This window comes from Eutrema salsugineum, unplaced genomic scaffold (assembly GCF_000478725.1).
Source record: "Eutrema salsugineum unplaced genomic scaffold, Eutsalg1_0 scaffold_7, whole genome shotgun sequence".
In the NCBI taxonomy this organism is placed as follows: Eukaryota; Viridiplantae; Streptophyta; class Magnoliopsida; order Brassicales; family Brassicaceae; genus Eutrema; species Eutrema salsugineum.
Genome location: NW_006256486.1, coordinates 5731096 through 5758375, shown reverse-complemented (window position 1 = coordinate 5758375; position 27280 = coordinate 5731096). Strand labels below are relative to the sequence as shown.

At 33.2% G+C, this 27280-nt stretch overlaps 4 protein-coding genes, 1 long non-coding RNA gene and 1 other non-coding gene across 6 annotated transcripts; 3 read left to right on the top strand and 3 right to left on the bottom strand.

Annotated features, from left to right (window-relative positions):
- The first annotated feature begins 7720 nt into the window (after positions 1-7720).
- On the top strand, positions 7721-8368 carry LOC112082904. The gene is made up of 3 exons (XR_002897431.1): positions 7721-7794; positions 7928-8033; positions 8105-8368. It is a non-coding gene; the product is annotated as an uncharacterized LOC112082904 (long non-coding RNA).
- A 59-nt stretch (positions 8369-8427) lies between these two features.
- LOC18010370 (1,4-dihydroxy-2-naphthoyl-CoA thioesterase 1) lies at positions 8428-9380 on the bottom strand. Its single transcript, XM_006393373.2, has 2 exons — positions 9055-9380; positions 8428-8961 (listed from the first exon to the last, which is right to left on the bottom strand). The coding sequence occupies exons 1-2, from the start codon at positions 9184-9186 to the stop codon at positions 8611-8613; spliced, it is 483 nt and encodes a 160-aa protein (XP_006393435.1). The 5' UTR covers positions 9187-9380; the 3' UTR covers positions 8428-8610.
- Positions 9381-10270: 890 nt separating this feature from the next.
- Positions 10271-11172, bottom strand: LOC18010369 (1,4-dihydroxy-2-naphthoyl-CoA thioesterase 1). Its single transcript, XM_006393372.2, has 3 exons — positions 11074-11172; positions 10816-10956; positions 10271-10728 (listed from the first exon to the last, which is right to left on the bottom strand). Exons 2-3 carry the CDS (start codon positions 10945-10947, stop codon positions 10381-10383), a joined length of 480 nt encoding a protein of 159 aa, XP_006393434.1. The 5' UTR covers positions 10948-10956; positions 11074-11172; the 3' UTR covers positions 10271-10380.
- Positions 11173-13054: 1882 nt separating this feature from the next.
- Positions 13055-13152, top strand: LOC112083153. The gene has a single exon (XR_002897452.1). It is a non-coding gene; the product is annotated as a U6 spliceosomal RNA (small nuclear RNA).
- Positions 13153-13594: 442 nt separating this feature from the next.
- On the top strand, positions 13595-13934 carry LOC112082983. Its single transcript, XM_024150705.1, has 2 exons — positions 13595-13604; positions 13666-13934. The coding sequence occupies exons 1-2, from the start codon at positions 13595-13597 to the stop codon at positions 13932-13934; spliced, it is 279 nt and encodes a 92-aa protein (XP_024006473.1).
- A 7374-nt stretch (positions 13935-21308) lies between these two features.
- LOC18011310 (pumilio homolog 18) lies at positions 21309-22325 on the bottom strand. The gene has a single exon (XM_006393370.1). It carries the CDS (start codon positions 22323-22325, stop codon positions 21309-21311), a length of 1017 nt encoding a protein of 338 aa, XP_006393432.1.
- Between the last annotated feature and the right edge of the window lie 4955 nt (positions 22326-27280).

Sequence of the window (27280 nt, the reverse complement as noted above, 5' to 3'; positions counted from 1 at the left end):
TTTGGTTACTTTTTCCAAATCTAGACCATTTGAGGTAAGACCTCAGTTTCTTTGAGAAATATATCAATTCTGGACCATTTGAGTGATAGTGTAGTCATTTTTCTCGATTTGATATGTGGAAATCGAGTATTATATAGACAACGAAATATGGATTACATTGCTTGAGGCAATACCAATTCAATACACGACTGAATTAGTCAATATAGTTTGTTGTTACTTAGATAGTCAAAGAATATTTATGATTCTAGGAATTTGAAAAACAAAATTTATAGATTAATTTCTAAGTTAATTTGGACTTTAATTATTTTTTTCTTCATTATATTCTATCCATATCCCAATTCTATTCATCTAAATTAGCAGATATATGAGTAAGCTATTGAAGAGTTAATATTGTAGATGCTATTGTGTCAAGATTGTAAGACATAACTCAACTTTTTTATAAAAAATTATATAGAGTAATTTTAGGTTAATGTGAAATTTAATTAGATTTTTTTTTTAAAGTTGATGTGTCAAAATTGTAGATGTTGTGTGTCAAGATTGTGAGACACAACTCAACTTTATATAATATATACTAGAAGAGTGTTGACACTCTTAATAATAAATTTAATATAAAGAAATAGCTTTTTCTTAAAAAAAATTGAAGTAAGAAGCCTTTTTGTTTGTAGTGTCTAACCTAGAGTTGAGTAGTAACTAGGCAACTTGTCACACTATACACTAGATGCATATCTTCTTCTAGCACACCATGAATCTTTCCTGTGTGGAACATAGCACTAAAAGTCTAATAACCAATATCATTGTGTCAGGTGTACATAGATTTCTGTGATTTATAAAATCTATCCAAATTTCATCTTCCTCCATTATCATAGAGCTACAGGAATAAGTATACATCAATGTTTTTGTAGAAGAAAAAAAAATTCATTAAATAGATATAAGAAAATGTTTAGAGACAAAAATAATTTACTTCTATCTAGATTACTAATCAAACAAATGCATCGCTCTCTCTAACTGGGTTTCTTGGATTAACAACGATAAAATCCTTCTACTCCATTAACAACCATAAACAGAAATACATAAAAATCAGCTACCCATTTGAGAAGTAAAAAAGAAATGAGATTTTAGGACTAATTGACATCAATGGATTGTGTACAAATCATGTTAATTCTGTTTCTCATTTGTGCATCTGATGCACAACCAACTCTACCAAACCAAGAAGTAGAGTCAGCCATGAGTTTTGAAAGGCCAAAAGCAGGAAAAACAATGGCTAGTGCATAAAATTTGACTATGAGATTTTGTTCATTTCTAAACCAATTAATCTATAAAAATGGACCTCTGAAAATTTATAAAGTAAAAGACTCCAAATCGGTTGCATTGTCAATTAATTATTTGATTAATCTAAATACATTTTTTTCTGTTTTTAGATAATCTTTGCTAGATTAGTTTTATTTTCTCTCATTCCTATTGGATCAAATAGACACATTTGTGTCTTTTCTGCATTTATGTTTTTCTTTTGCTCTTATCAGCTTGATGAAGGTCCTATCAATCTTCAAAGTATAAGCAGCATCTCAAATACCTTGAGACTGAAACCTACCTGAAATTTGTCTTTGTCAGTTTGACCATTTACTAAGTCCATTTAAGTAGTTCATCCCAAGTGGCGGAGGCAGATTGTTAGGAGGGAGATCAATTGACCCATGTGAAATCCAAAAACATTTATATATAAATAGGTAAAATATTGAAAATTTAGCTTAATGACCCATGTAAAATTTACTTAGAATATATTGTAAACTAAAGCTGACCCTTGTAAATTTTTTGGCTAGCTCCACCACTTCATCCCCTGTATAGAAGCTAAAATATTCATAATTCCTTACTGATCTTAGGTTCATACACTCGTCGTGCTAATAATCTATCCAATTAAAAAAATAAAATCACTTTCTTTTCAACCAAAAACTAAACCATGTTTGAACTTGTTCACTCCTTATCTGTTCTTTGATTTCTTTCAGATGCTAATGCGGGAGTTAAATTGCTTATTCGACTTTCATAATAACATCTTTTTTTATTACGTACACTGATACTTTTGAAACCTTAATAACATTTTGGATTAAAGATTTGAGTTGCTAGTGCAGCAGTTAGATTGCTTATTCTCTTTATCACATGCAACATTGTTATTATTCGCCTTTCATAATAACGGTAAAAGTCACATTTTGGATTCTCTTCTTCAGTTATTTCTCATCAGTTCATCAACCAAGTGAACATTAAGACTCGGCAGTCGGGACCATCATATTTAACATATATAGTTAGCTCAAACTTGAGCAAATTACTATATTAGAATACTAGATTAAGTTCTGCGTGGGTGATAAGAAAATATTTAAATCTTAAAGTTGATTATCCTACTTATAATATGTATAATTAGATTCATAGTTAAGAAATTAGAGATTGATCCATATTATCTGTAAAGAAATATGATAAATAATCATTCTAAATAAATGATAAGGTTCCAAAAACATGATTTCCATTGTATGGTAATTTCTGTTTTATTCACTTACTTTATCATTTTTTAGTAATTTTTATCTAGAAAAAAAATATTTCATCTTTTTGGATGAAAATTCTATATTTTTAAATTAACACATATCACAATTTAAAGTTTTGAACTAATGATACCATGTCATGAAATATGTCTCGATATCGTGAGTTATAATCTTATTATTTAAAGTTGAGTGCTCTTGAGGCTGACACTTCAGATTTTTATAAGTCACTATATCATGATATGTGTCATCATTAATTTAAATTGTGACATGTGTCAATGTAATATAAACTTTACATTCTTAATTATTTATTAAAAAAAGAGAAAAAATTAAATTAAATATATTTTTGAATATAAATTACTAAATTGAAAAGGTAAAGTAAGAAAAACACAAAACTACCATATAATGATAATTATGTTTTTGGATTTCAACATTTAATTAGCAGAATTATTTATCAGATTTATGGATAGTATATGGATCAGTTTCTATTCCTTAATTGTGAGTTAAAATGTAATTTATAAATCATTTAATAAAATTATGATTTAGAATCTAATTATATGGATCATGTTTATGTAGATTATCAATTTTAAAATCTAATTATGTTTTTTCAAACAGAAATTATTAAATATATATAATAAGAGAAAATAGAAAGTATAATATAATGAAAATTAAAATTTTCAAACTTTATTATTTATTTAGAATAATGGTTTATCAGATTTCTAGATAATATGGATAATTTATAATTTCTTAATTGTGAATCATAAAACATAAATTATAAATAATTTAACTACCTAATGTCTCCGCACCGTGTGCGGGCTACAAATACTTAATAATTCAAATGTTAATATTAAAAAAATAATTTATTTATTATACGTTTATTATATTTAAACATCTCAGTTTCTTTCTCCTTTAACTAAGAAGTGTTCTTCAGTTTTCTCTTCTTCATGTTCTTGTAGTTTTTGAAAAAACAAAATATTAATCGACGTTTGTTTATCCTTTACACTTCGTGTTACAACATATATGTTTCTCTATCTATATATCTCTAAAGATAAGCTTTTTGTATTTAAAAGTAGTTTAGTTTAGTGACTTTTTATGAGTTCAGAATATGTACTTCAAGAGAGGAAAAATAGGAGACGACACTTATGCTGAAGATAGTGAGATCAAAGAATATGCAATCCTTTTTGAGGAGATAACAGATGAATTTAAGACATGGGGACGTCAGAAGATGAAGAAGCCTCTCGAGAGATAATATCGTTTTACCTTTTAGCTTAAGTCACAGATTTCATTTCATAATATATTTAGTGACTTATGGTTTTTTTTTTTGTGTGGCTTCTGCATGATGATGGAATCGAACTGTTTTAGATCTTACTGAATATAATCCTTTCATTTGTGGTTTTTCTTAAATTTGGAGAAAATATTACATGTTCGTATTCGATGGCTTTGATAAGGCTGTCAACCATGTAAAAAGTATATATTATATGTTAATAAATATTTCAAAAATACACAAGATTAATATTGAATATTATTTTTGCACAGATTTAAAATAAAAGTAAATGTTGTTTTATTGATCTATTGTGGCGACAACATATATTTAAAAATCTAAATTTTACATAAATTTTCAAATTTCAGTTGAATTTTGTATATGCCATGAGGCCCATACTTTCTAACTATGAAAATTCAGTGATTCGAATAATTTATATTTATTCCATGATCCATATGATAAAAAAAACTCGACAAATCACAGAGAAAAAATAAATTATTTTTGTTACTATTATATAAGGAGCAACTGTGGATAAAATTATGGATTGAGTTTCATACAAAAATTCAATAAAAATTATATATTGAAAAACATTGATAATATATTTAAACAAAATAATTGGCTTATGCTGCCAATATTTGTTTTGAGGAAATTTCCAATGATATGAATCTTTGATCCTATCAATCTCTAATTCAATGGAGCCAATAAAACATCAACATTAAAACACCGTCATGGTTTCTAGCTCTTTTTTTCTCTACATGGTTCTTTAAAATACTCACCAACATAACCTCTAAAACAACAAAAAATCACAATCGATCTGCAAGATATGTGTGTGGAGTTTGAGGGTTATGACGGAGAAATTTTTATTAAGATCATATAAGTTCATTTGTATTTCAGAGTGTCAATGAGATTGCATGTAATGGATATGGTGGAAAATTGCATTATTAAATGGCTCTCTCGAATTAGACTTTATCGATGGATTACATATATCATTAGTGAGTAATTAATGATTTTATTTTTTCCTTTTAACATTTAATATTATTAATTATTGAATTACTAACATTTTATTAATTATTAAATTCTAACATTTGATTTGCTAAGCATTTTGCCATCTATTATTTTTCATAATTTATTTTCTTTTATATTATAAAATTTACTAATGGTGAAAAAGTAACAAACCATTCAATAAAATAAAAGAAAACAAACCGTTATTACTACAAATCTTCTGGATCGGGTTTTTGCTGGTTCACCGGATTTAAACAAAATTTTCTAGGTTTGAACGGTTTAATAGCATCCCGTATTTTCAACAAAAACTAACTGGAAATCTCGCCGAGTCGCAGTTCAACCAATCAGACCGCTCGGTCCGCTACAGGTTTGAAAACATTATATCAAACCATAATTATTTAGAACAGTTTTTTTTTGAAGTTATTTTAAGATATCATCAGATAAGAATCAATCACAAAATGACATGTAATTAAAAATATGGTTAAAAAAATATTTTTTCAGCTGAAACTCATTCTGACACATAAGCGAAATTAGAGTCCACACCTAAACAAATCACTATACAAAGAAATATATAGATAGGATTTTAATGTAAAATCTAATTATATGAATCATAATTATGCGAATGAATTATACTAAAATTTAATTATTTTTATTTTTCTGCATATTTCATGAAATTATATTATGTGCTATGCTCACGTTGAGCGAGTTAAACTTTATATAATACTAGATGAATACCCGCATAGATATGCGGGTTTTTTAATAAATCTATATGTTTATGTGTATGTATTATTAGTTATTTGCTTAGTTTTTCTAAAAAATTAATCATCTAATATACAATTTTGAAAACTTTGTTAAAATAAATATTTTCTTCAGATATTTGTTCATTATTTAACCTACATCAATATCACCTGAACATGAGTTACATAATCAGATTAAAAAACATACCATATTTTTTTATGATATTAAACTTTTTACTAATTCATTTGTCCTAAAGCAAACTAATCTAATTTTGTTTGACATTGGTTAAGTTTTATGATTCAGCACTCAAATCATTAGGTACTTGGTTTTGTTTGTTCTATTTATCAACCACTTTGTTGTATTTTATGTTTGGCTATAAACATCGGAACATATATCCTACATAAAAATTTACCGAATTATATAAATAGTCTTAACATGAATGAATTGTTTTTTTACATTTTCAATTAAAATATTGGATAAATTTACATTATGGAACTCTTATTTGTCTTTTTTTGTTTGTTGGTGACATCAAAAGAACGTGATGTATCAATGTGTTCTATTTTGTGTTTTGGTTTACTTTCAATTGATAATAGTTTAATTTAATTCACCATCTTCATTACAAAATACACCCAGATAGCCTATCATTAGCACAGATCCAAAATTCAAAAGAATTATTATTCCCTGTATATAGTTAACTGTGGACAAATTACAAACATCAAATTAAGAATCAAAATGTAATTCATTAGAAAAACTCTTTGCCTGATTATTTCTCTTATAATTCTACATTGAATATCTATTTCTATCAAGTAACATGGAGAGTTTGTGATCCTGTTAAATAAATATGCTAGTTTGTTTCTGAACATTTGTAATAATATAACTTTAATTTGTAAGACATTGTTATTTTAAATTATAAAGACAGAGAAATGAACTTTGATTTGAAGTGTTTTTTAAAACTAAACATAGAACAATTGCCAGAACCCATAATTTTAAGAAAATAGTGAAAACTAATTGTCTATAAAAATCGACAAGTATTTAAAATAGATGAAAAATCAGTATTTTGTTTAGTGTTTGTTTTATACTGAATAACTTACTTTGCTATATCTTGAAATTTCTTCAACTTGCAGACATTTTTTTTGTTCAGTCTCTTCTGTTTCTCTACTTTTTTGTTCAACAATGGATATTGTAATGTTTTTCTTTTTGGAGTTTCATTCCGATTAAGATACAATATATTTTATTATTATAAGTAAGGTTGAAGTAATTATTGTTAGAAGGTTGAACGTGCATGATAAGAATTTGTAACGTTTTTAAGGTGTTTTTACTTTAATTGATTGGACCAATGACAAACGTTTAATTTATCTCAGCTATGGATTTTTTGTTTTTAAATTATTTTAAAGAGCTGATGTGGTAAATGATGTGTCTTAAGAATATAAACTTATGTGTCAAGCTTGTGTGTGTCAAGCTTGTGAGACTCACCTGAATCTTTATATAATAGATTATTATATTTATTATTTAAATTTCATCTACATCAATTTGGTCAAATATTTTTTATACTTAAACAACCCAAAACCTAAAACAAACCTATCTTAAAACCGAGTTTGCCCATTAATCTACAGTAGAAACTCTATAAATTAATACTCGATATATTAATAAACACGTAATTAATAATTTTACATGGTCCCGAATTGGGCCAGTTCAAAATATGATATAACTCGATAAGATAATAAGATAATAATTTTAACAAAATTCCTATGTAAATATTTGGTCCCAGTTATATTATAAATTAATAATTACCATAAAAAAATTTGATATAAACATAAAAGTGAGATAATCTACTAAAATATGAGTTTAGAGATATTTTTAATTTTATTTTAAATGAAAATCTTCTTAGAACTTATTTTTTATTTTAGAAAGATTTTTTTAAAGATTATAATGTTTTAACAAATATTTTTAAAAATTAATAAAAAAACAAACAATATTTTTTCTTTGAAATCTATAAATTAATAACTCTATAAATTAATAAAATATCAAAATCCCAACATTATTAATTTATAGAGTTTTTACTGTATTCTTTGTAGACGAGATTCCTTAGAGTTTTATGAATTATTATGTGGTCAGCATAAAAACCAAAATATCTTCTATGATCTATATTGAATTCAAAAACGTGAAGCGACCAGAATTAATTATGTTCCTTAGCTCCATCGTCATCAATGTGCGAGTTATGACTGTGCGGTTTGTAGATGATAGATAGAGACAAATTCAACCATGGCGAACAATGTAATTCCTTTCCACAATAAGGCTTTGTATGATTTAATTTCTTTAATACTTTTTGTATATTGATTGATGTTGACAAGGATCTTCTATGGAGTTTTCTGATAATGATCTTTTGGCTGGTGGATGCAAAGAGCAGGTTTTGTTTTATCTCTGAATGTTTAAAAAGGACTACACTTTGAATAAAACGGCCAATTTTGAGTACATTAAATCTAAAGTGATGGCATAATCTCCACATCACTCAGGTGTGTTGCTTATGTTGCTCTGTAATGTTCCTGCTCACTTGAAATGGAAGTAAAGTCTTTTGCATCTCTAGCTTGTAGGAGGCAATCCTATTACAGAAGGCACAGGATTAGTGGTGGTGGAAACTGGAATGGCGCCTCCAAGAAGCATTCTATCTCCTAGGATTGATTGAGATCTGACCACATCTTGTGTCTGTAAATACAAGCTGTCCTAAACAAATCTGAGGTAAGCTCATGAAGACAAAGTTCCATCTTGTTTTTTCCAGGCCAAACAGGATCTTACAGAAGAATAATACTGTATTTGTCAATTAACTATATGAAAACATCTGTATTCCCAGTGGACCAAACAGTTTGTTTTATTTGAAGTAAACAGAGGATTTTCTGTTGCAAAAACACATATCACCAATTGGTATAACTGTATAAGATCCCAAGACATTGTGGTATGACTGTCTTTTGCCACTTTTAGTTCTCACCCAAAAGGTTAAATTCTTTAGAAGATTAAAGTTCGATCATAGAACAGACCCATAGGGTCTTACATACAACTAAACTCAATCATAGAGAGAGAACAAAGCTTTGAAATCTACAGCTTCGAGAAGATCAGTCTAAGCGGGTCTGATGCATCTTTGGCGTGATCAGGGATAGGAAGATTGCAGAGAACTGTGACTCTAGAGGAAGATATTAAGCTTTTGTTAGCGTTCTCTGACCCTTTTGTTGTTTTCCAAAGCTTGACTTCCCAAACCTGAATGGTTTTGCCTGTGCTTACAGGAGATGCTTCGGCGAAGACAAGGTCTCCAAGATCAGCACTTTTCAAGTGGTTGATGGAGAGTTGAACTCCAGCGATCCTTTGGAAACCACAAGCCACGTAAGCTCCTATACTTGCTAAAGACTCAGCGATCAAAGCAGATACACCACCGTGTAAGACCTTGAAAGGCTTTGAGAGGGAAAAAATTGAAAATTTTCTCAGAATTTGGTGGGAAAATGGGTTAATGATCAAATTGAAGACGAACAATAAGAAGATGAAAACCTGGCAGCAGATTAGAGAAACGGGAAAACGACCTGTGACACGAGTTGGAGATAACTCATCGATCTCGAAACCTAAGATATGAAGCGGAGGGGCTAAAGCTTTGGTCTTGGACGATGGAGAAGCAGAATCCATTTGTGTGCTGTGTTTCACAGAGAGAGACAATGTGTAATACGATCCACTCCTTTCTATACCAAGAACCACCACACCAAATCCGGTTTTCGTATCGGTTTGATTCGAATTGTTCGGTTTACGTAAAGGGAATACCTTTTAGTTTCGGTTGAATTCGGTTCTTGAGAAATCAATTTCAAGAATTGCGGTGTTCTTGTACGATTTCGGCTCAATTCTGGGATGGGTTAAACCGGATTGAGCACCCTTATAATTTTACAATAGTCGCTGGAACTGCGTAGAGAAGATTGAGAGAAGAACTCGAAGGTGATGTTGAATGTTGAGCATGATCTCTCTGCATTCTTCAATTTTGTCTTATTGGGCATTATCTGTCTTTCTTCTTCGTCATCCTTCAATGGTAAAAACTCCTAATTTAATCCAATCTGAAAAAAAACTGGTTCTTCTTCTCTCGTGAGCCCACAATTTGATAAATCCCAGATTATTATTGGTTCCTAATTTATTCTCTCGCTGAGCTATTGTAGCCCTAAGCACCGATCAAAGCTGCATCTTTCGGGTAGTTTCCTGCCATGTATTGGAATATGATAAGAGATCATTATTTGATATTTGTTGCTTGAATAGACTTTGATGTCGCTTAGACATGAAAATCACCAAAACTCAAGTTTGTTGTAATTAGATCCTATTATAGCATCTCTATCTTGTGTTCAATTGCTTGCCACATTGTTATGCTCTCTTCATTGTGTTTATGCCTGATGTTTCTTATTTGTTACAAAAGGTGCAGGATTTTTGGTGGTCACCCTGCAAATGATGCACCCGACAAGCATTCAAACTCCTAGAACTTGATTGAGATCTGACAACATTGTTTGTCTACAGACACAAGCTGTCCTCACAAATCTGAGGTAAGCACATGAGGTTAAAGTTTCATCCTTTTTCCAGGCCTAACAAATCACAGACTAGATTGCTATTGCTACTTGTGAACTATATTCGCAAAAATTTGGGGTTTTTTTTAAATATAAGGAAAGATGCTCCACGCTTGATATTCCGGTAGATTCTGCACATCAAGGACAACGACGGTTGACTTGTCTTTTGCCACTTTTAGCTTATTATCACCCAAAAGGTTAATTTTTTTAGAAGATGATACATAGTTACATACAAGTAAACTCAATCATAGATAGAGAGAGAGAGAGAACAAAGCATTGAAATCTACAACTTGGAGATCAGTTTGAGCGGGTCTGATGCATCTTTGGCGTGTTCAGGGATAGGAAGATTGCAAAGAAGTGTGACTCTAGAGGAAGATATTAAGCTTTTGTTAGCTTTCTCTGATCCTTTTGTTGTTTTCCAAAGCTTGACTTCCCAAACCTGAATGGTTTTGCCTGTGCTTACAGGAGATGCTTCGGCGAATACAAGGTCTCCGAGATCAGCACTCTTCAAGTGGTTGATCGAGAGTTGAATTCCAGCGACCCTTTTGAAACCTGAAGCCATGTGAGCTCCCATACTAGCTAAAGACTCAGCGATCAAAGCAGATACACCACCATGTAACACCTTGAAAGGCTTTGAGAGAAAAAAAAATGATATTTCATCAGAATTTGGTGGGAAAAGAGAGTCAATGATCAAAATTGAAGAAGAAGGAGATGATACCTGGCAGCAGATTGGAGAAACTGGAAGACGTCCTGTTACACGTGTTGGAGATAATTCATCGATCTCGAAGCCTAAGGCGTGAAGCGGAGGGTCTAAAGCTTTGGTCTTGGACGATGCAGAAACAGAATCCATTTGTGTGCCCTGTTTCAGAAGAAAGAGAGAAAGGGGGTTAGGTAGGTGAGGGGAGTGCCTTCTTTGATGATAAGGGAGGCTGAGAAAAAAGTGAGAAAATGATGGAATTGAATTGTTGGACTTTACATGCGTTATTCGAATGGAATGGGTTTTTTTTGTCGTTGCGTTAAAGCGCTCACTTTTTTTTAGTTTTTTGGGGACAAAAAAAAAAATGTCAAAAACCTCCATAATTGATTGATGTTGGTGAGAGTGTTTTGGACAAGGGTCGTCATATTGCATTATTGGTTGAGATTAGAGGTAATTGATAAGCAGTGACACGTGGGAAACGTTATTGTCAGTTTGCTCTTTTTATAGGCCGAAACTGAAAGGCGGCCTTCTCTAATGGGCTACCATAAATTAAGGCCCGTTAATGGCTCAAATTCTACTGTGTTATCTACATGATATGGTTATATCTGTAAATATGAGTGTAAATTTAGTTGTTCATTGGTACTAACATATTTAATAGTGTGTAGTTAGCTGAATTACTTTTATAAATTTATTTTTTGACTGCTAACATATCTAATAGAATGCTCTATGTATTTGTAGCACACTAACTACAAATATAACACCTTTAACAATCTATATAATTTATTATTATTATCAATCTAACATATTTTTTACCTAGTAAATTATAATGTTAGACATCAATAGACATCAATTTTATATGTAACGTGCTAAATATATCAATAACATCTTTAATCATCTATATAACTCATTATTGTTATCAATCTAACATATTATTTACCTAGTAAATTATAATATTAGACGTTAATTTATATGTTATATGTTAAGTATATCAATAATATTTTTAATCATTTATATAACTTATTATTGTTATCAATCTAACACTATCTTTACCGTGTAAAACAAAATATTATATGTAAATTTATAAGTTTATATATGATATAATAATTGTTAATCTATAACAAAATATATAACTCGTTATTATACTGTATATTGAAGTTAAATTTGGAGTATATTGTGTGGCTGAGATTCATTGAAAGTAGATTTGAGCAGATTTTTTTATACCTACGAAATTTTTGGTATCTTATGCAATAATTATAGCTATTGTCCACATAAAAACAAATTTATATGACCGATACAAAGAAAGACAAAATAGTATTTATTGATAACCATCGAAATAGTGTTTTGAGTTTCTAGTGGGCCCTTGGTCATTTTTGCAAATTCCATCAGTTTTTTTATCATTTATTTAATTAACTCATGAAATATCTATTACGTAGAGCTATTTTTGGTGAACGGGTAGGTTGTTAACAAGAGTAACAACAACAGAGATACTAAACTAAATAGAATATTTTTATTTTGGAAACAAAATAACTCTTATTAAATAGATGGAATATATAAAGTGATAAGATTAGAGGAATAGGAAAGAGAAATGTAGCAAGAGAAGAGGATTATGATTCGTTCAATAAAAGACAGCCTAATCTTCACCCTATTTGTTAGATTAATAAAAGCAATAGCACCGAATCTCAGCTATATTATATAGCTTTGCCGACGAATCTCTACACATTTAGTTCGATACGTATAAAATTATAAGAGGTAGGCAACGAAGTATTCAGAATACAGTTGTGGCAAAGTCATAACAAGAATATAAATTTAAGGCATAATCAACAGTGCTACCGCATACAACGGTGTTATTGATGGCAGCATTTCAAATTATTTTTTTAATGAAAACTGCTCAAGGTTTTGTTATTATCCATATCTTTTTCATTTATCTCCCATGATTGAAAGTTAAAATAAACTGTAAAAAACCGTAACTGAATCAAACTGAATTGCAAACGGTTTTTATATGGTTTTCAATTTTTTATTTTTTATTTTTTTTTTCGGCTATGGTTTTCAATTTTTTATAAAACCAAAAAACTGAAAACGAAAAAATACCAAACCATACCATACCGAACATATATGGTTTTTATATAATTTTGAATTTTTATAAAACCGATAAACCATAAAACCGAGAAAACCAAACCAAAACCAAACTAAAAACCGAAATGTCCACCCCTCAAGGCCTATCAACAATGGTTGTAGTGAAATGATCAATTTTGTATAAATAGTCCATTTCGAGGACATCAGATTGGAATGATACGTAGAAAATTAGTACGTCCATGCGCGAGGATGACATGCAAAAATCAAGAATGGTCCAAAAAAAATGTTGTGATTTGGTTGATTTGGTCAAGTGATATGTCACAACGAAAATTTACAAGGTAAAAAGACTAAATCTTAAGGCCGAACTTGGGTCCAAGAGTACTTATACTGTTGTTTTATCGAACTATGTATACACATACGAGCGTAATCAAAATCATGTGTAAGTTAATTAGTGTCCATTATTATTCACAGTTTCATCGGGAATCGAGTTTGCGTATATGGAGCCCTACCAAAAGACAAAACTGTATTTAGGTGATGGCTTTCTAGAGTAGATCTCTCTCTCTAAACATTCCTATACATTCTATCTAGACATCAATACTTGTCTCCACGGCTCCACCATAAACCCAATTGTTTAATTCATTAATTAATACACTATTTTAATTACTAATTTTCTCCTGTATTAAATCAATTATAGTTTAGGATTCTTATTACTATATATCTCTATCTGATGTATAAGAGTTTGATCAACATCATAGCTCTCTCTCTCATTCTCTATCTCTTATCATATAATATATGTAGAGTTCCTAATAATGAAAGATAATGGAAGGAAGAGGAAATCGTTATCATCTTTTGCTGTAATCAGATCGTTCTTTCCGTGCCGTGCCAAGGACAGAGACAAGTGGAACGAAGAGAAAGTGATCAATGTCAGGCCAAGAATCATGAGCACAGACGAGGATGGATGTTCATGCATCGCTGAGCCCTGTATCGATAGGAGAGCCACTGCTTTCATTGCTAAGTTTCACGAAACTCGCATACAAGATCCTGAATATAAGATTATCACTCCTTAATTAAGAAATGATAATATATGTATATGTATATACACATAGCTTTCTGTAAGTATTCTGAGGTTTGGGTATGATCTGAAGAGTTGATCTTTAACAGTATTTGAATTTGAACCTTCAGTGTCTTTCCAATTATGAAAGTTTTTAGCTTCAGAAATCACAAATACATATGTCATTTACTTTGTTTTTATAACTCTTTACTTAGTTATTTCTTTTGCTAAAAAGTATATATCATTAAAAATGAAAATGTTTAGGTTTTGCATAAAGCTAATGACTAAATAATTGTCTTTGTCTTAATTTCTCCATTCAAGATTAGATAAGGCAAACACAAAATGTCAGGTTCATTTCATAACAAGACAATATATGAGTACTGTCAACTGAGGTAAACATTGATAATTATTTTCATCATGGTAAGCATTGAGATGTATTGCTATCAAAATTTAGAGTTACATATGTTCCTAAAATGAATTTTCCACCTGATTTTCTGCGGATTCAAAATCTAGTATTAAAAAAAGTTTAGAAATTAATTAACTCAGAGTCCAATTGGTTTGTCCCTATGACACGGTAATCAAAAACTTTTCGGTGTTCACTTTGAAATTTAATAATTGTTATAAAAGTTAAAGAAAGAATCACACGTTATATTCAACAATTACAGATAGTTTTTTTTTTTGTGGAGCTCACTATCACTATGCATACATAATAACTTTTGCTTTTTATCCTCTATATAAACGAACGTTTTTCATTCGATTGTAAATCTTCTCATTCTCAATTATAACATCCTCCTCCTCTCTCTTTTTCTCATCCTTCTGCTTTCTCTTTTACGAGTATCATGTTCTTATGCAGGTATAAAATTTTTCATCTTTATTTATATTTATCTTAATAATAAATTATACATATTATTAAAACACGTTATCAGCACGATCACTCTACATTATAGCTAAATATATATTCATAATATATAGACTACTATAATAGGCGAGATGAATCATATTAAAGATGGAACAACATCCAAAGAAAATGTTCGAGAAATCTGTATACCAGATAGTGGAACAACACACACTATCCTGATAAAGAAAAAAAAATTTTCTAATTTGAAACCGACAAAAATTATTGTCAATACAATATCAGGTCCCACAGACTTGATCCAATGAACAGGCAAAGCCAACTTTACGTTGCCTAATGGAACAAAATTTTCCATCAATATTGCCTTGTATTCTCCAAATTCTAAAAAAAATTGTTGCGTTTCAAAGACATATACGTCAAGGATATGACACTCAGCCTCCAACTGAGGATGGAAAGAAGTATATGTATGTAACCTCTGATACAAAAGACACATCTTAGAAAAGTTTCCAGAACTCCCTTCTGGTTTGCATCATAGTTATATAGATGCAATAAAATCGCATCTCGTGACAAAACGAAATCCAAAAGATTTAACATTATGGCATTATCGCCTCGGTCATCCAGGCACATCAATGATGCGAAAAATTATAGAAAGCTCATATGGTCATTCGATGAAATTCCAGGAGATACATCAGAGGAATAAAATGACATGTGCTGCATGTTCTCTGGGTAAATTGATCGTAAGGCCATCACCAACCAAGTTAATAATGAATCACCAAAGTTTCTTGAACGAATTCAAAAGGATATTTGTGGACCCATACATCCCATCATGTGGACTATTCCACTATTTTATGGTGTTAATTGACGCATCCAGCAGATGGTCATATGTTTGTCTATTATCATCTCGAAATATGGCATTTACGAGATTTCTAACTCAGATAATAAGACTGCGAGCTCAGTTTCCTGATTATCCCATTAAGAGAGTTAGATTAGACAACGCTGGTGAATTCACATCCCAAGCATTCAATGATTACTGCATGGTAATGGGGATTGAAGTTCAACATTCTGTGGCTCATGTTCATACACAAAATGGATTGGCTGAATCTTTAATTAAGCGTCTGAAATTGATTGCAAGACCATTAATTATGAAATAAAAACTCCCAACATCTGTATGGGGGCACGCTATTTTGCATGCAGAAGCACTCATTCGGATAAGACCAAGTGCGTACCATAAGTACTCCCCATTACAATTACAATTTGGTCGAGAACCAAATATTTCCCATCTAAGGATCTTTAGTTGTGCGGTTTACGTGTCTATAGCACCACCGCAACATACAAAAATGGGACCACAAAGACGGTTGAAAATATATGTTGGATATGATCCTCCATCTATTATACGATACCTAGAACCACTAACTGGTGATGTTTTTACGGCACGATTTTCCGATTGCATGTCACTTCAATGAGAAAGTATTCCCGGTTTTAGAGGGAGAAATAAGGGTGTAGGAAAGGATATCAAATGGAGTGTACCATATCTGTAACACCTTGATCCTCCCACTAAACAGACAAAACTAGAAGTTCTACGAATTATGCATTTGCAAAGTATAGCAAACCAGCTACCTGATGCATTTGCAGATACCGAGACGGTTACTAAATCACATATACCAGCTGCAAATACTCCTGCTCGTATTGATATACCACAAAACGTGGAAAATCAGATGATACACATGAGTCTAGAACACGCTTGAAGCGTGGTAGACATGTCGGTTCTAAGAACAAAAATCCTAGAAAACGAAAGGAGGCTGAAATGCATAATACTCTCAAAATAGCAGAAGTATTTTGGAAGAAGCAAATCACGAAACTAATGATAATCCAGAGCCCCAAGAACCTGAGAAAAATCATGAGATTTCCATCAACTACATCCATAATGGAATGATATGGAATAGAAATGAAATGAATAATGTTGATGACATTTTCTCATACCTCGTATCAAAGAAAATAGATGATGAAAACGAAGATCCAGAGCCAAGATCTGTATATGAATGTCAAAATAGGCCAGACTGGTTGAAATGAAAAGATGCTATAAAAGTTGAACTAGATTCCCTTAATAAACGAAATGTATTCGAACAAATTGTACTCACACCAGGAGATGTGAGACCGGTTGGATTTTTGTTCGGAAACAAAATGAGAAAAACGAGATTATGAGATACAAAGCTCGTCTTGTGGCACAAGGTTTTTCTCAAAGACCTGTAATAGATTATGAGGAAACATATTCTCCCGTTATGGATGCAATCACATTTAGATTCCTGATGATTCTAGCTGCTTATGAAAATCTAGAGATGCGTCTCATGAATGTCGTTACAACATACTTATATGGAACAATAGATACAGATATCTATATGAGAATTTCCGACGAATTTAAGATGCCAGCAGCATTAAATTCTGAACCCAAAGAGTTATGTTCAATAAAATTACAAAGATCATTGTATGGGCTAAAAAAATCTGGACGTGTGTGATACAATCGTCTTAGTGAACATTTAACCAAAGAAGGATATGTGAACAATCCTATATGCCCATGCGTTTTCATCAAGAAAATAACATCCAGATTTGTAATTATCGCGATATATGTTGATGATCTAAATATTATCGGAACTCAAGGGGAAATACAAAACGCATCAAATTATCTAAAAAGAGAATTTGAGATGAAAGACCTTGGACAGACAAAGTATTGTTTTGGCTTACAAATTGAGCATTCCGAACAGGGTATATTTGTGCATCAATCCACATATACGAAAAGAGTTTTAATACGCTTTAACATGGACAAAGCAACTCTTTTAAATACTCATATGGTTGTTAGATCACTTAAAGTTGAAAATGATCCATTTCGACCACATGAAGAAAATGAAGAGATACTTGGTCCTGAAGTACCATATCTAAGTGCAATTGGAGCCCTTATGTACCTAGCCAATTGTACACGGCCTGACATATCATTTGCTGTTAATCTTCTGGCGAGATTCAGCTCGTCCCCTACACAAAGACATTAGAACGGGAACAAACATGTCTTTCGTTATCTCCAAGAGACTATTGATTTAGGTTTACTCTATCCTAAAAATTCAAAAGGTCAAATGGTTGGTTTTGCAAATGCAGGATATTTATCGGATCTACATAAAGCCCGATCATAAACAGGATATGTATTCACGATCGGAGGCATTGCTATATCTTGGCGTTCTCAGAAGCAGACGCTCGTGGCCACTTCTTCAAATCACGCTGAAGTTATCGCGCTCCATGAAGCAAGTAGAGAATGTGTATGGCTGAGATCAATAAGTCAACATATCCAGTCAAGCAGTGGAATTCACGTAAATACAGAACCAACTGTCTTGTACGAAGAAAATGCGGCATGCATTGCCCAGACGAAGGAAGGATACATCAAAAGTGATAGAACCAAACATATCCCTCCTAATTTTTTCTCATACACTCAAGAACTCGAGAAGAATAAAGAAATTGAAGTAAGATATGTCCGATCACGCGAAAACGCAGCATATCTCTTCACAAAATCATTGCCTACCACTATGTTCTGAAAACATGTCCATTGGAATGCGTCATCAACGAGACTTGTAGAGTGACATTTAGTCATTCGAGGGGGAGCTTGCGTAATTGTACTCTTTTCACCTTCCTATGATTTTTCTTATTGAGTTTTTCTAGAAAATTTTTTAACAAGACAACAAAGACATAACACAATAGACAATAGTAATCACATTGGTCTTTAAAGGAGGAGTGTTATAAAAGTCAAAGAAAGAAGCACATGTTATGTTCAACAATTACGGATAGTTTTTTTTACTCTTGTGGAGCCTACCGTCAGTAAGCATTCATAGTAATTTTTGCTTTTTATCTTCTGTATAAACGAACATTTTTCGTTCGATTGTAAATCATCTCATTCTCAATTATAACATCATCTTTTTCTCTTTTTATCTCATCTTTCCACTTTCTCTTTTACGAGTATTTTATTCTATTACGTGTATAAATTTTTCCGTCTTTCTTTATATTTATATTAATATAATAAATTATGTTTATTATTAATTTTTTTTTATGGATTAATAAGTATGTCTTGCCTGTGACGTTTGTGAACGCTGTTTCTCGCTTTGCGAATGACAAGTTTCTGAGATCTTTTACCTCAAACGTCACGTGTGCTCTGTAACCATTTCGCGCGATATCCACAAAGAGAAACACAATATTTTATCCAAATTCTGAGTTCATTACCGATGTCAGGACTTTCCTCAAACAAGATTAGCCATGACTACCTAGAAGAATCTATAGGGGACTTTTCTGAAACAAGATTAGGGTGTTCATTAATAATTAGACTAAAAAAGACAATACCTCTACCAATACCGTTGATTAAGTGATAATAAAACAGAGTCAACAGCGTCACGTCTGACCAAAATGATTAAACCAAAGACAAAAGATCTATGTGGTCAAAATTAAAAGATGTCGTCGATTGTTCTTTCAATTCATACAAAATAAAAGAAAGATAATTCACCTATAACAACAAGGTTTTGGTTTGAAGTGACGATTGCATTCAAATAAAATCATAAAAAAACAAGATCAGTTGTCAGAGAAATTAGCAAGAATATTGAAAAGCAAGAAAACAGACAATATTTGGATAAGCAACATATGTTCAGAAAACTCTCTCATGACGTCATCACGGTGATGCTTTGTCAACATTTGGAAAAAAATGCAATGGCGTACCATTTTTTCCCAAAGTAGACAAAGAAATACCGAGACAACGTTTTATATCTCAGGCTTTCGAACCCTAAGTATTAACTCTGCATATATTATTATATGGAGGCGGAACTAGGGTACAAGCATTTAGAAACCCTAGAAGAATGTACATTGGAGTCGCCGCCAATGCTAGATAGAACACTAATCGAAATAGAGTCTTGAAACATGGGCCAGTTATCGAAAGCCCAATATTAACGACCCAAAAAGTCGTTTTTTTTCTTTTTCTCAAAGAAGAAAAAACCCACCCAGCAAAAAACATAAACTAATTAGGGCTTTTTTTTTCTTCTCAATCACAGCTACGGCTAGTAGATAAAACAAAAAGCTTTTCGGTTCTGACTTGTAAGTTCTTCTTGAAGGTAGAAGCAAAGCTTGAAGAAGAAAACTTGGAAGGAGATAGAGTTTAAATCTTGGGCTTCAACGCGGTGCCGGACCAATCCATTTGGATGCCCGCGTCTAACTTTTTAAAATATGCATTTTTATATTTTTTTTTTCAAAATTAAAATAATAATAAAATGAAACAAAAACTTTATAAAACAATCAAACTTCATAAACGGTTTGTAAGAAAAGAAAAAAATCCAATAAAATATATAGTTTTTTGCTGAAATATAGATTTTCTTGCATTTTTCCGTGTAAAATCGTTCATTAAACTGTCGTAGTCGAGTTTTTCAAATATAGCTGTTTCAATTGATAACAAAGATAATCCATTTTTGTGTGTTTCTGGTTATAAAGATAACTAAAAAGACCCTATTAAAACGAGCTGAGGAATGTAATGGGTCATTAGTGGACGTGGATTCACTTGGGGGGTGTGGAGGGCGAAGCCCCCCACGGTAAGGTTTCCTTATTGGGCTAGATTTAGGTTTTCCTTTATCTAATGGGTTTGAGAGTCGGGTTTTTTGGGTTATAAATACAATACATCTTATGGATCAAAAGTTTGTTTATAAAGGGGCATAAATAAAAAATATACCCCTTTATAGTGGATGCTGCAAAAAATATGCCCTTTTTAGAGTAGATGCCCGCGGCGGTCGCCTCTCTCGCCTGCCCTCAAGGCCGGGCCTGCTTCAACGTTTCTTCTTTGAGAAATTTGCTGGGATTCCTCTTGTTTTGGCCCAATATCATTTTCTCTTTACTCATTGCATTAACATTTGATGAATCTCTGATGTCGAGGAAGTCTTTGCTCTAATACTTCTGTCTCACCTGTTCTTTTAGGAAGTCTAGCTTGTTCTGTCTCGTCAGGCTTACTCAGATTTGCTCTTGACAAATAATTTAAAGATGCAAGAAAAAGCTGAACTTTCTCAAAAAATTATAAAGAGAAAGATTGCAACGACATGATCAGTGCTTTGCCAGAAGATTTGATATTGTTACGTGTTCGAAGAAAGTGGCCACCACTAGCTATTTTGTCAAAATATTTGGCGTATGTATCTTGAATATGCTGCCTAGAAGCTGATGTTTAAAATAAAGGATAATAAACGCAGTAAAGGCTCTGAATCTTTATTCGATTATGTTATGAGATTGGTTTATCCATTGGTTCTGATAGTATATATGAATCTTAAAGATGATTTATAGCTTTTTGCAGGAGGCAAAAATGTTGATGTTGCTAAGTTACTTGATTTAAGTTAGAGAAAACCAAAAAAAGATATGAATGATCAGTAAGAGTCAATGTTATGTCATTATATTTGAATCAAACTTGGATCATTACACAAACAATCAATGACAAACTTCTTTTAACAAGTTTTCAGTAATCAACCAGTAGAACAACCTAACACTTTAATTTGAGCATCTTGTTCTTATAGAACATGACTCCAAGATGTTTGCAATGTTATTTCCGTGAGAACTACGCAAGAGTTGGAGAAAAGGCATCAGCTTCTGAACCAAATCCCAAAACAAATCGGTCCTATTCATCTCCTTCGTGAGTCGCAGTGCCTTGACCACCACGAAATTTCCAAACTCATTCCTCGCCAGCCTCATCAACCTATCTCCATCGCATTCCAAAAGCTCCATAACCACCACAAACATTGACTCCCTTGACTCAAGAAGCTTCTCCACGATGTAACTTCCATACTTCTTAAACGACAAATCAACACAATGTCCACGAAGACTAACCCCTACGTTATGCGTGCAACGCAAGTCATAGAGTTTAAGCACGTGTTGGACCACGAAGTTCCCTGAAGCATCGTTGCTTAGGCAGAGAGCGTTGCGCGCGACAACGTCTAGCAGCTGGTTTCTGTAGAAAGCATCGTCGGCGTCGGTTATGATCTCGTTGAGCGCGATGCATCCGTGTTGATCACGCGCTATATCGAGCGCGTAATGGAGAACGTGCTCGTACATGGCGTGTTTCTTCTCGCGGTCGAAAACGACCATGGCTCGTATCGCCACGTAGGATGCGTACTTGTCGGTCATGATATTAAGGAAACGGCGCAAGATAGCGGAGAAGAAGAAGGCGTCCGCGTCATCTGAAATCCCGAGGAGCTTCTGCACGCGTCTTGACCCGTTCTTGTTTCTGACAACTTCTGTGAAGTAATCAGAGTCTGACGTCAGCAACGACGACATCGTTAGAAGCTGTCTTCGGTCTAACTTTGAGATCACTTCTTTAAAGTTGGACACACCTTCGCTGCTGGTCATTAGGTTAAACAGGTTTGAGCGCGTTTTTGATAAGGCGGAGGCGCGTGGAGTGAAACCCGGAGGAGGAAGAATGGAACCGGAGGAGATTCCTTTTGAGAAACGGATTTGTGGCAAAGCATTGAACATGGTCGACATCGAAAAAGTATTATCGGAGGTTGCCATTGTAGAGAAATTAGTAATCTTAATTAGAGAGGGGTTATATGAATCTCTGTGATTGTTATGTGATCTCTGAGGGTCTAGTGATTTATTTATACTAGTTAAGAGTCTTTGTTTTCTCGGTTTAACAACACAACTTTAGATTAGTTGTTTCCATTCGAAAAAAAGGAAAAACAATCGCTGGAGGAAAAGGAAAATTATCACTGGAGTTTCCTTTTTCCTTTTTTTTTTTACAATAAGGTTTCGTTATTCAGGGTTTACTTTTAATTAATTAATTTTTTAAAGGTAAGTAATAAAAAATACCAGCAGAATAATTTTGGTGTACATAGTTGCACTAATGATCTCCCAATCCATCATTGAGCCTCGAGTTTCCTTTTTTGTTTTTTGTTTTTATGGTTTAACTACCGAAATTCCTTAATCAGACTAACTAACTGATTAGCAAACTCTCGTTACGTTTCACAATCTATGGATTCATAGATATTGATTATGGCTAAAACTGAGATCCACACAACTATACATTATATATATGCAGCAACTGTTCTCTTTTTTATTGCAAATTCAATTCTTTTAGCCCAAATTAAAACCACACATATACTTCAGGCCAGTTAAGAGTCTTTGTTTTCTCGATTAACAACACAACTTTAGATTATTTGTTTCCATTTTGAAGAGGAAAAACTTTGGCTGGAGTTTCCTTTTTTAATTTTTTTACTATAACGTTTCCTTACTGATGGTTTACTTTTAATTAATTTTCCATAGCTAAATAATGAGAAATACCAGTAGAGTAATTTTGTGTTACATGGTTGCATAAATGATCTCCCAATTCCTCCTCATGGAGCCTCGAGTTTCCTTTTTTGTTGTCTTTAAAATAAAAAAACTACAGAAATTCCTTATTCATAGGAAAAACAAAATTTTCTTAATCAGATTAATTGATTAGCAAATAGTGTAAATCGTAAGGAATGCGTTGCCTTTCTCATTGATATTGACGAGTATATATAGTTACAATCGAGACTTGTGTATCAAGTAGAGAATATACAAAGAGAATATAGGATCTAAGTAATTGGAATATATCCTATTCTGTAACACTCCCACTCAAGATGGAGTGTAAGTTAAAAACGCCTAATTTGGACCGTAAATACTGAAACTGATCACAACCCAAAGCTTTAGTGAATATATCTGCTGGTTGTTGGTGAGTAGAAATGTGTGAGGTAGCAATAACACCGGCAGTAATCTCATCACAAATGAAATGATAGTAACTTTCGATATGTTTTGTTCGTTCGTGAAAGACGGAGTTTACTGCAATCTGAAGAGCAGATTCATTGTCACAGAAAAGATTCATCGGCTGAGAGTGAGAAATACCAAGAAACGTAAGGACCTCCTTAAGCCAAAGTAATTCCTTGCAAGTCATGGCCATTGCTCGATATTCTGCTTCGGTAGAAGAGAGAGAAACTCGTTCCTGTTTTTTAGTCTTCCAGTTCAAAGGAGAATCACCAAACATAACCATATAACCAGTCAATGACCTTCGTGTATTTGGACAGGAATTATAGTCAGAGTCGCAGTAATTATTGACCTGGATGGGGGACTTTGAAGATAGAACAATGCCTTGACCAGGTGCAGTTTTCAGATAATGCACTAACCGGAGAGCTGCGTTCCAATGATCAAGAAGTGGCGTTTGCATAAATTGAGCTAGTATATTGACAGCATAACTAAGCTCTGGTCGAGTGTGAGTCAGATAAACCAGCCGACCCACAAGAAGTCGATATTGTTCCGGAGCTGAATAAGGTGGATTCGTAGAAGAGAGAAGCTTGTGTTGCTGTTCAAGAGGAGTGTCAACAGGTCGAGCACCAGTAAGACCACTGATGTGTCATGTGGTGAGGGTGTCAAGTTTTATCTTAAATGAAATCAATAGCCGCAAGTGCACAGCTGATCGATTGTAGTACTTAGGGATCGAATCCACAGGAAAGAAGGATTTTTCCTGCAAAAGCCTTCGAAAGAAATATAAAGTAAGGAAGTCTAGAACCAGACGATTTTTGTGAGGGTTTTGGTGGTGTATTTAAAACGTAAAAACTAATCTTAAAAAGAAAATACGGGAATTAAAATGACCTAATAACTAAACTTAATGAAATCGACTAAAAATGAGAAAATGGCTAAACCTAATTGCTTGAATGAAAATCGATTAAGAGAATGAAAGTGATGAACTAAAGCTTGAAATAAAATCGGTGTAAATCTATAGGAAAGAAGGCGCTGGGTTTCAGGAAAGTTTTCTCCGGGGTATGAACGATTCAAAACATTGCTAGAGAGTAAATTTGATAAGATCTTAGCTTAAACTTTTTAAACTAGAGTCACGGACGTATGAATACATCACTGTCGTGATCATAGACAACTATCTCTCTCAACCCTGACCAGTAGGTTTTCACTCTGGCCCTGGAAGAGAAGAGATGCATTATGTTTAAGACTCGTCAGCATTCACAAATCGCCCATAGGTAGGTTTCCACTCCTATATTTGTTTTGCTCTCCCAAACTAGATCTGACACCGGATGAACACTTTCGTATCACCAAGCATCTGGATCAGATTGTAGTTCATGACGCTACTCTCATGCAGTAAAAATAAATTCAGAAGAAAAAGTTCTAAGATTCGGCTTCAATAGCTCATGAAATCCTTATCGAACATATGTATCTCCATCGAAAATCCCTTATACCCAACAATAAATCAAAAACATAGTATTAAAAAGTAGAACATAAATCGAAATTGAAAAAGAAAGAACAAGGGTTCAAGAGACAAATCTCTCTCTCCCTAAAAGCTAAAACTTAAAAAGTATTCTAAAACAATAAGAGCATATGAGGTGATACGAATTATGGTTCCTAAAACATGTATTTATAGTGCTCAAGACATCTCTGGGCGTCACTTAGGGTTTCTCCAAATGAAGAAATCATTTTGGGCTTCAGAAATGGGCCTTCAAGTTCGGAGTTGGCTGGCCGCGGTCGGGATGTGCGTGGCCACGGGGAATGGATGGTTGGCCGGGGTCGGAAAGTTTCTGACCGTGGTAAAATGGCTGTTGGCCGCGGGTGGAAGTGCTTGCCGGCTGGTTTACGGGACATCTTGCTCTTCGCGTATCTTTTGATTGAACCGTTGGATTGCAAAGCTGTAAAGTGTGCTGGAAAGCTGATACTTCCATCTTTGAGATCTCCAAATTTGAGCTGGATCAGACGGTAAGAAGGCCTTCAATCGGGGGTGAACTTCTGACGGTTTGACTCTGAGCTGAAAATCTGGTCTTCTATCCATTTTGTTAAGCTTTCCCCTAAGTTTTCTGAAAAGAGTCTTGGAACTATAAATACTAGAAAAACGTAATAAAAGTACTTGAAAGCAATTAAAATCATAGAAAAAGTATTTCAAAACGATCCATAAAAGTGGTCAAAATACGGTGTTATCAACTCCCCCAGACTTAAACCTTTGTTTGTCCTCAAACAAAACAAAAGTCTAAACTGGTTAAGTGAAAACAAAAATAGAGAATGCACAAATCTCAGAGACATGAACTCCTAAACTAGGACCAAAGATCGTGCATCAATCCACAACTTAGTCTAGAAAATTCTCACCAAGACACAAAAGATACTAGTCTACTTTTTCCGTCATGCAAAACTTAAACAATCTAAATCTTGATTCCAGTCAACTAGCTTTTTACATTCATTAAGTGCAATAGTGAATTCTCATTAAAGACATCATCCATGGTAGACGGTGTTTGGCATTAAAGGGCTGTTTAAGTGGTGGAGTTAAAGTGTTTCGGGTTACCTGATGAATCTGGAGGATGCAAGATAATATGCAAAACCGCAAGAGAGATAAGGACCTGTTGATGACCACAATTTTCAGTTACTTCTTCTTGTCCAATGTTGTTGCATAATCCTTCTTCCTTTGTTGTGAACAACTATTCCCCCAGACTTAGATTCTTTCCGGGAATCAGAAAGTGATCTCCAAAACTCCATAAAATCGAACTCCAGTTGCCTTGGGACTTAAAAATTCGACCTCTCTAGACTCTCTAAGGCTTTTATCTCATTTCTTTTCCTATTTTTGGATTTTTTTTTTTTGGAAAGGGGATGCCTTTTAAAGAGAGAGAGACTAGAAGACGAGATTGTACCAAAATTTGAATTTTTTCTAAGGCAAACTGAGCTTCCTCATTTGTTGAGTCCTTCCGAGAAGTTTTCCGGCAAATCGCAGGTCTCTGTCTTTGGTGACTGAAAACTGCGTCGTTCCACTTTCTCTCCAACATTTTTACACATATCTGCATATATGACAATAGAAAACAAGAGTGCATATGGTTTGAAAGAGGATTGGTTAAGGTGGTGAACCAGCTAAAGATGAACTAGCCATTCAGGATCAACAGAGAGTGGTAAAAAAAAGGGTAAAGGAGTCCTGAATGTATGATTCGTTTTCCTAGTCTAATGCTTCATTAAGAGAATTAAGTCCAAGTTAAGTCCAAATAAAACAGAGCTAGTGTATTCCTTCATATAACTCAAAATCATTCAAATTCCTCTAGGGTACTTCGTTTCAAATGTGGTTAGCTACCGCCTAGTCTAGTCCTAAATCATGAATGAGCATGTCACTAGGATCAGTCTAAAAGCACACAGTCAACTATCATTGATTCATGTTCACCATTCCCTTTAAAACATATTTTGTTTTGAAAACCGTTTTTGAAAAACTTTAAGGAAAATGCAAAAAGTGTAGATAATGCAAGACTCATGAAATAGAAGTGGTTAGAAAGGGATGAAATCCGCCCCCAGACTTAAATCACATTGTCCTCAGTGTGAAAAAGTCGAGATTGGATGAGAAAATGCATAGATAATCGAATTGGTAAGGCCAAAGAGAACTTACTTGGATCCGGGATGCTGGTGGAGATGGACCGGATTCATTCGAAGGGGTTTGGGAAGGTGATAGGTGATGGTGGAAGGTGGTGGAAAGTGATGAATGAGGT

Excerpts from the sequence above, each read along its gene's own strand:
- LOC18010370 (XM_006393373.2), bottom strand. The coding sequence starts at position 9,186 with ATGGATTCTGCTTCTCCATCGTCCAAGACCAAAGCTTTAGCCCCTCCG. Across the intron at positions 8,962-9,054 it reads TTTCTCTAATCTGCTGCCAG|CCTTTCAAGGTCTTACACGG; the intron begins GTTTTCATCTTC and ends TCCCTCTCAAAG.
- LOC18010369 (XM_006393372.2), bottom strand. The coding sequence starts at position 10,947 with ATGGATTCTGTTTCTGCATCGTCCAAGACCAAAGCTTTAGACCCTCCG. Across the intron at positions 10,729-10,815 it reads TTTCTCCAATCTGCTGCCAG|CCTTTCAAGGTGTTACATGG; the intron begins GTATCATCTCCT and ends TTTCTCTCAAAG.
- LOC18011310 (XM_006393370.1), bottom strand. The coding sequence starts at position 22,325 with ATGGCAACCTCCGATAATACTTTTTCGATGTCGACCATGTTCAATGCT.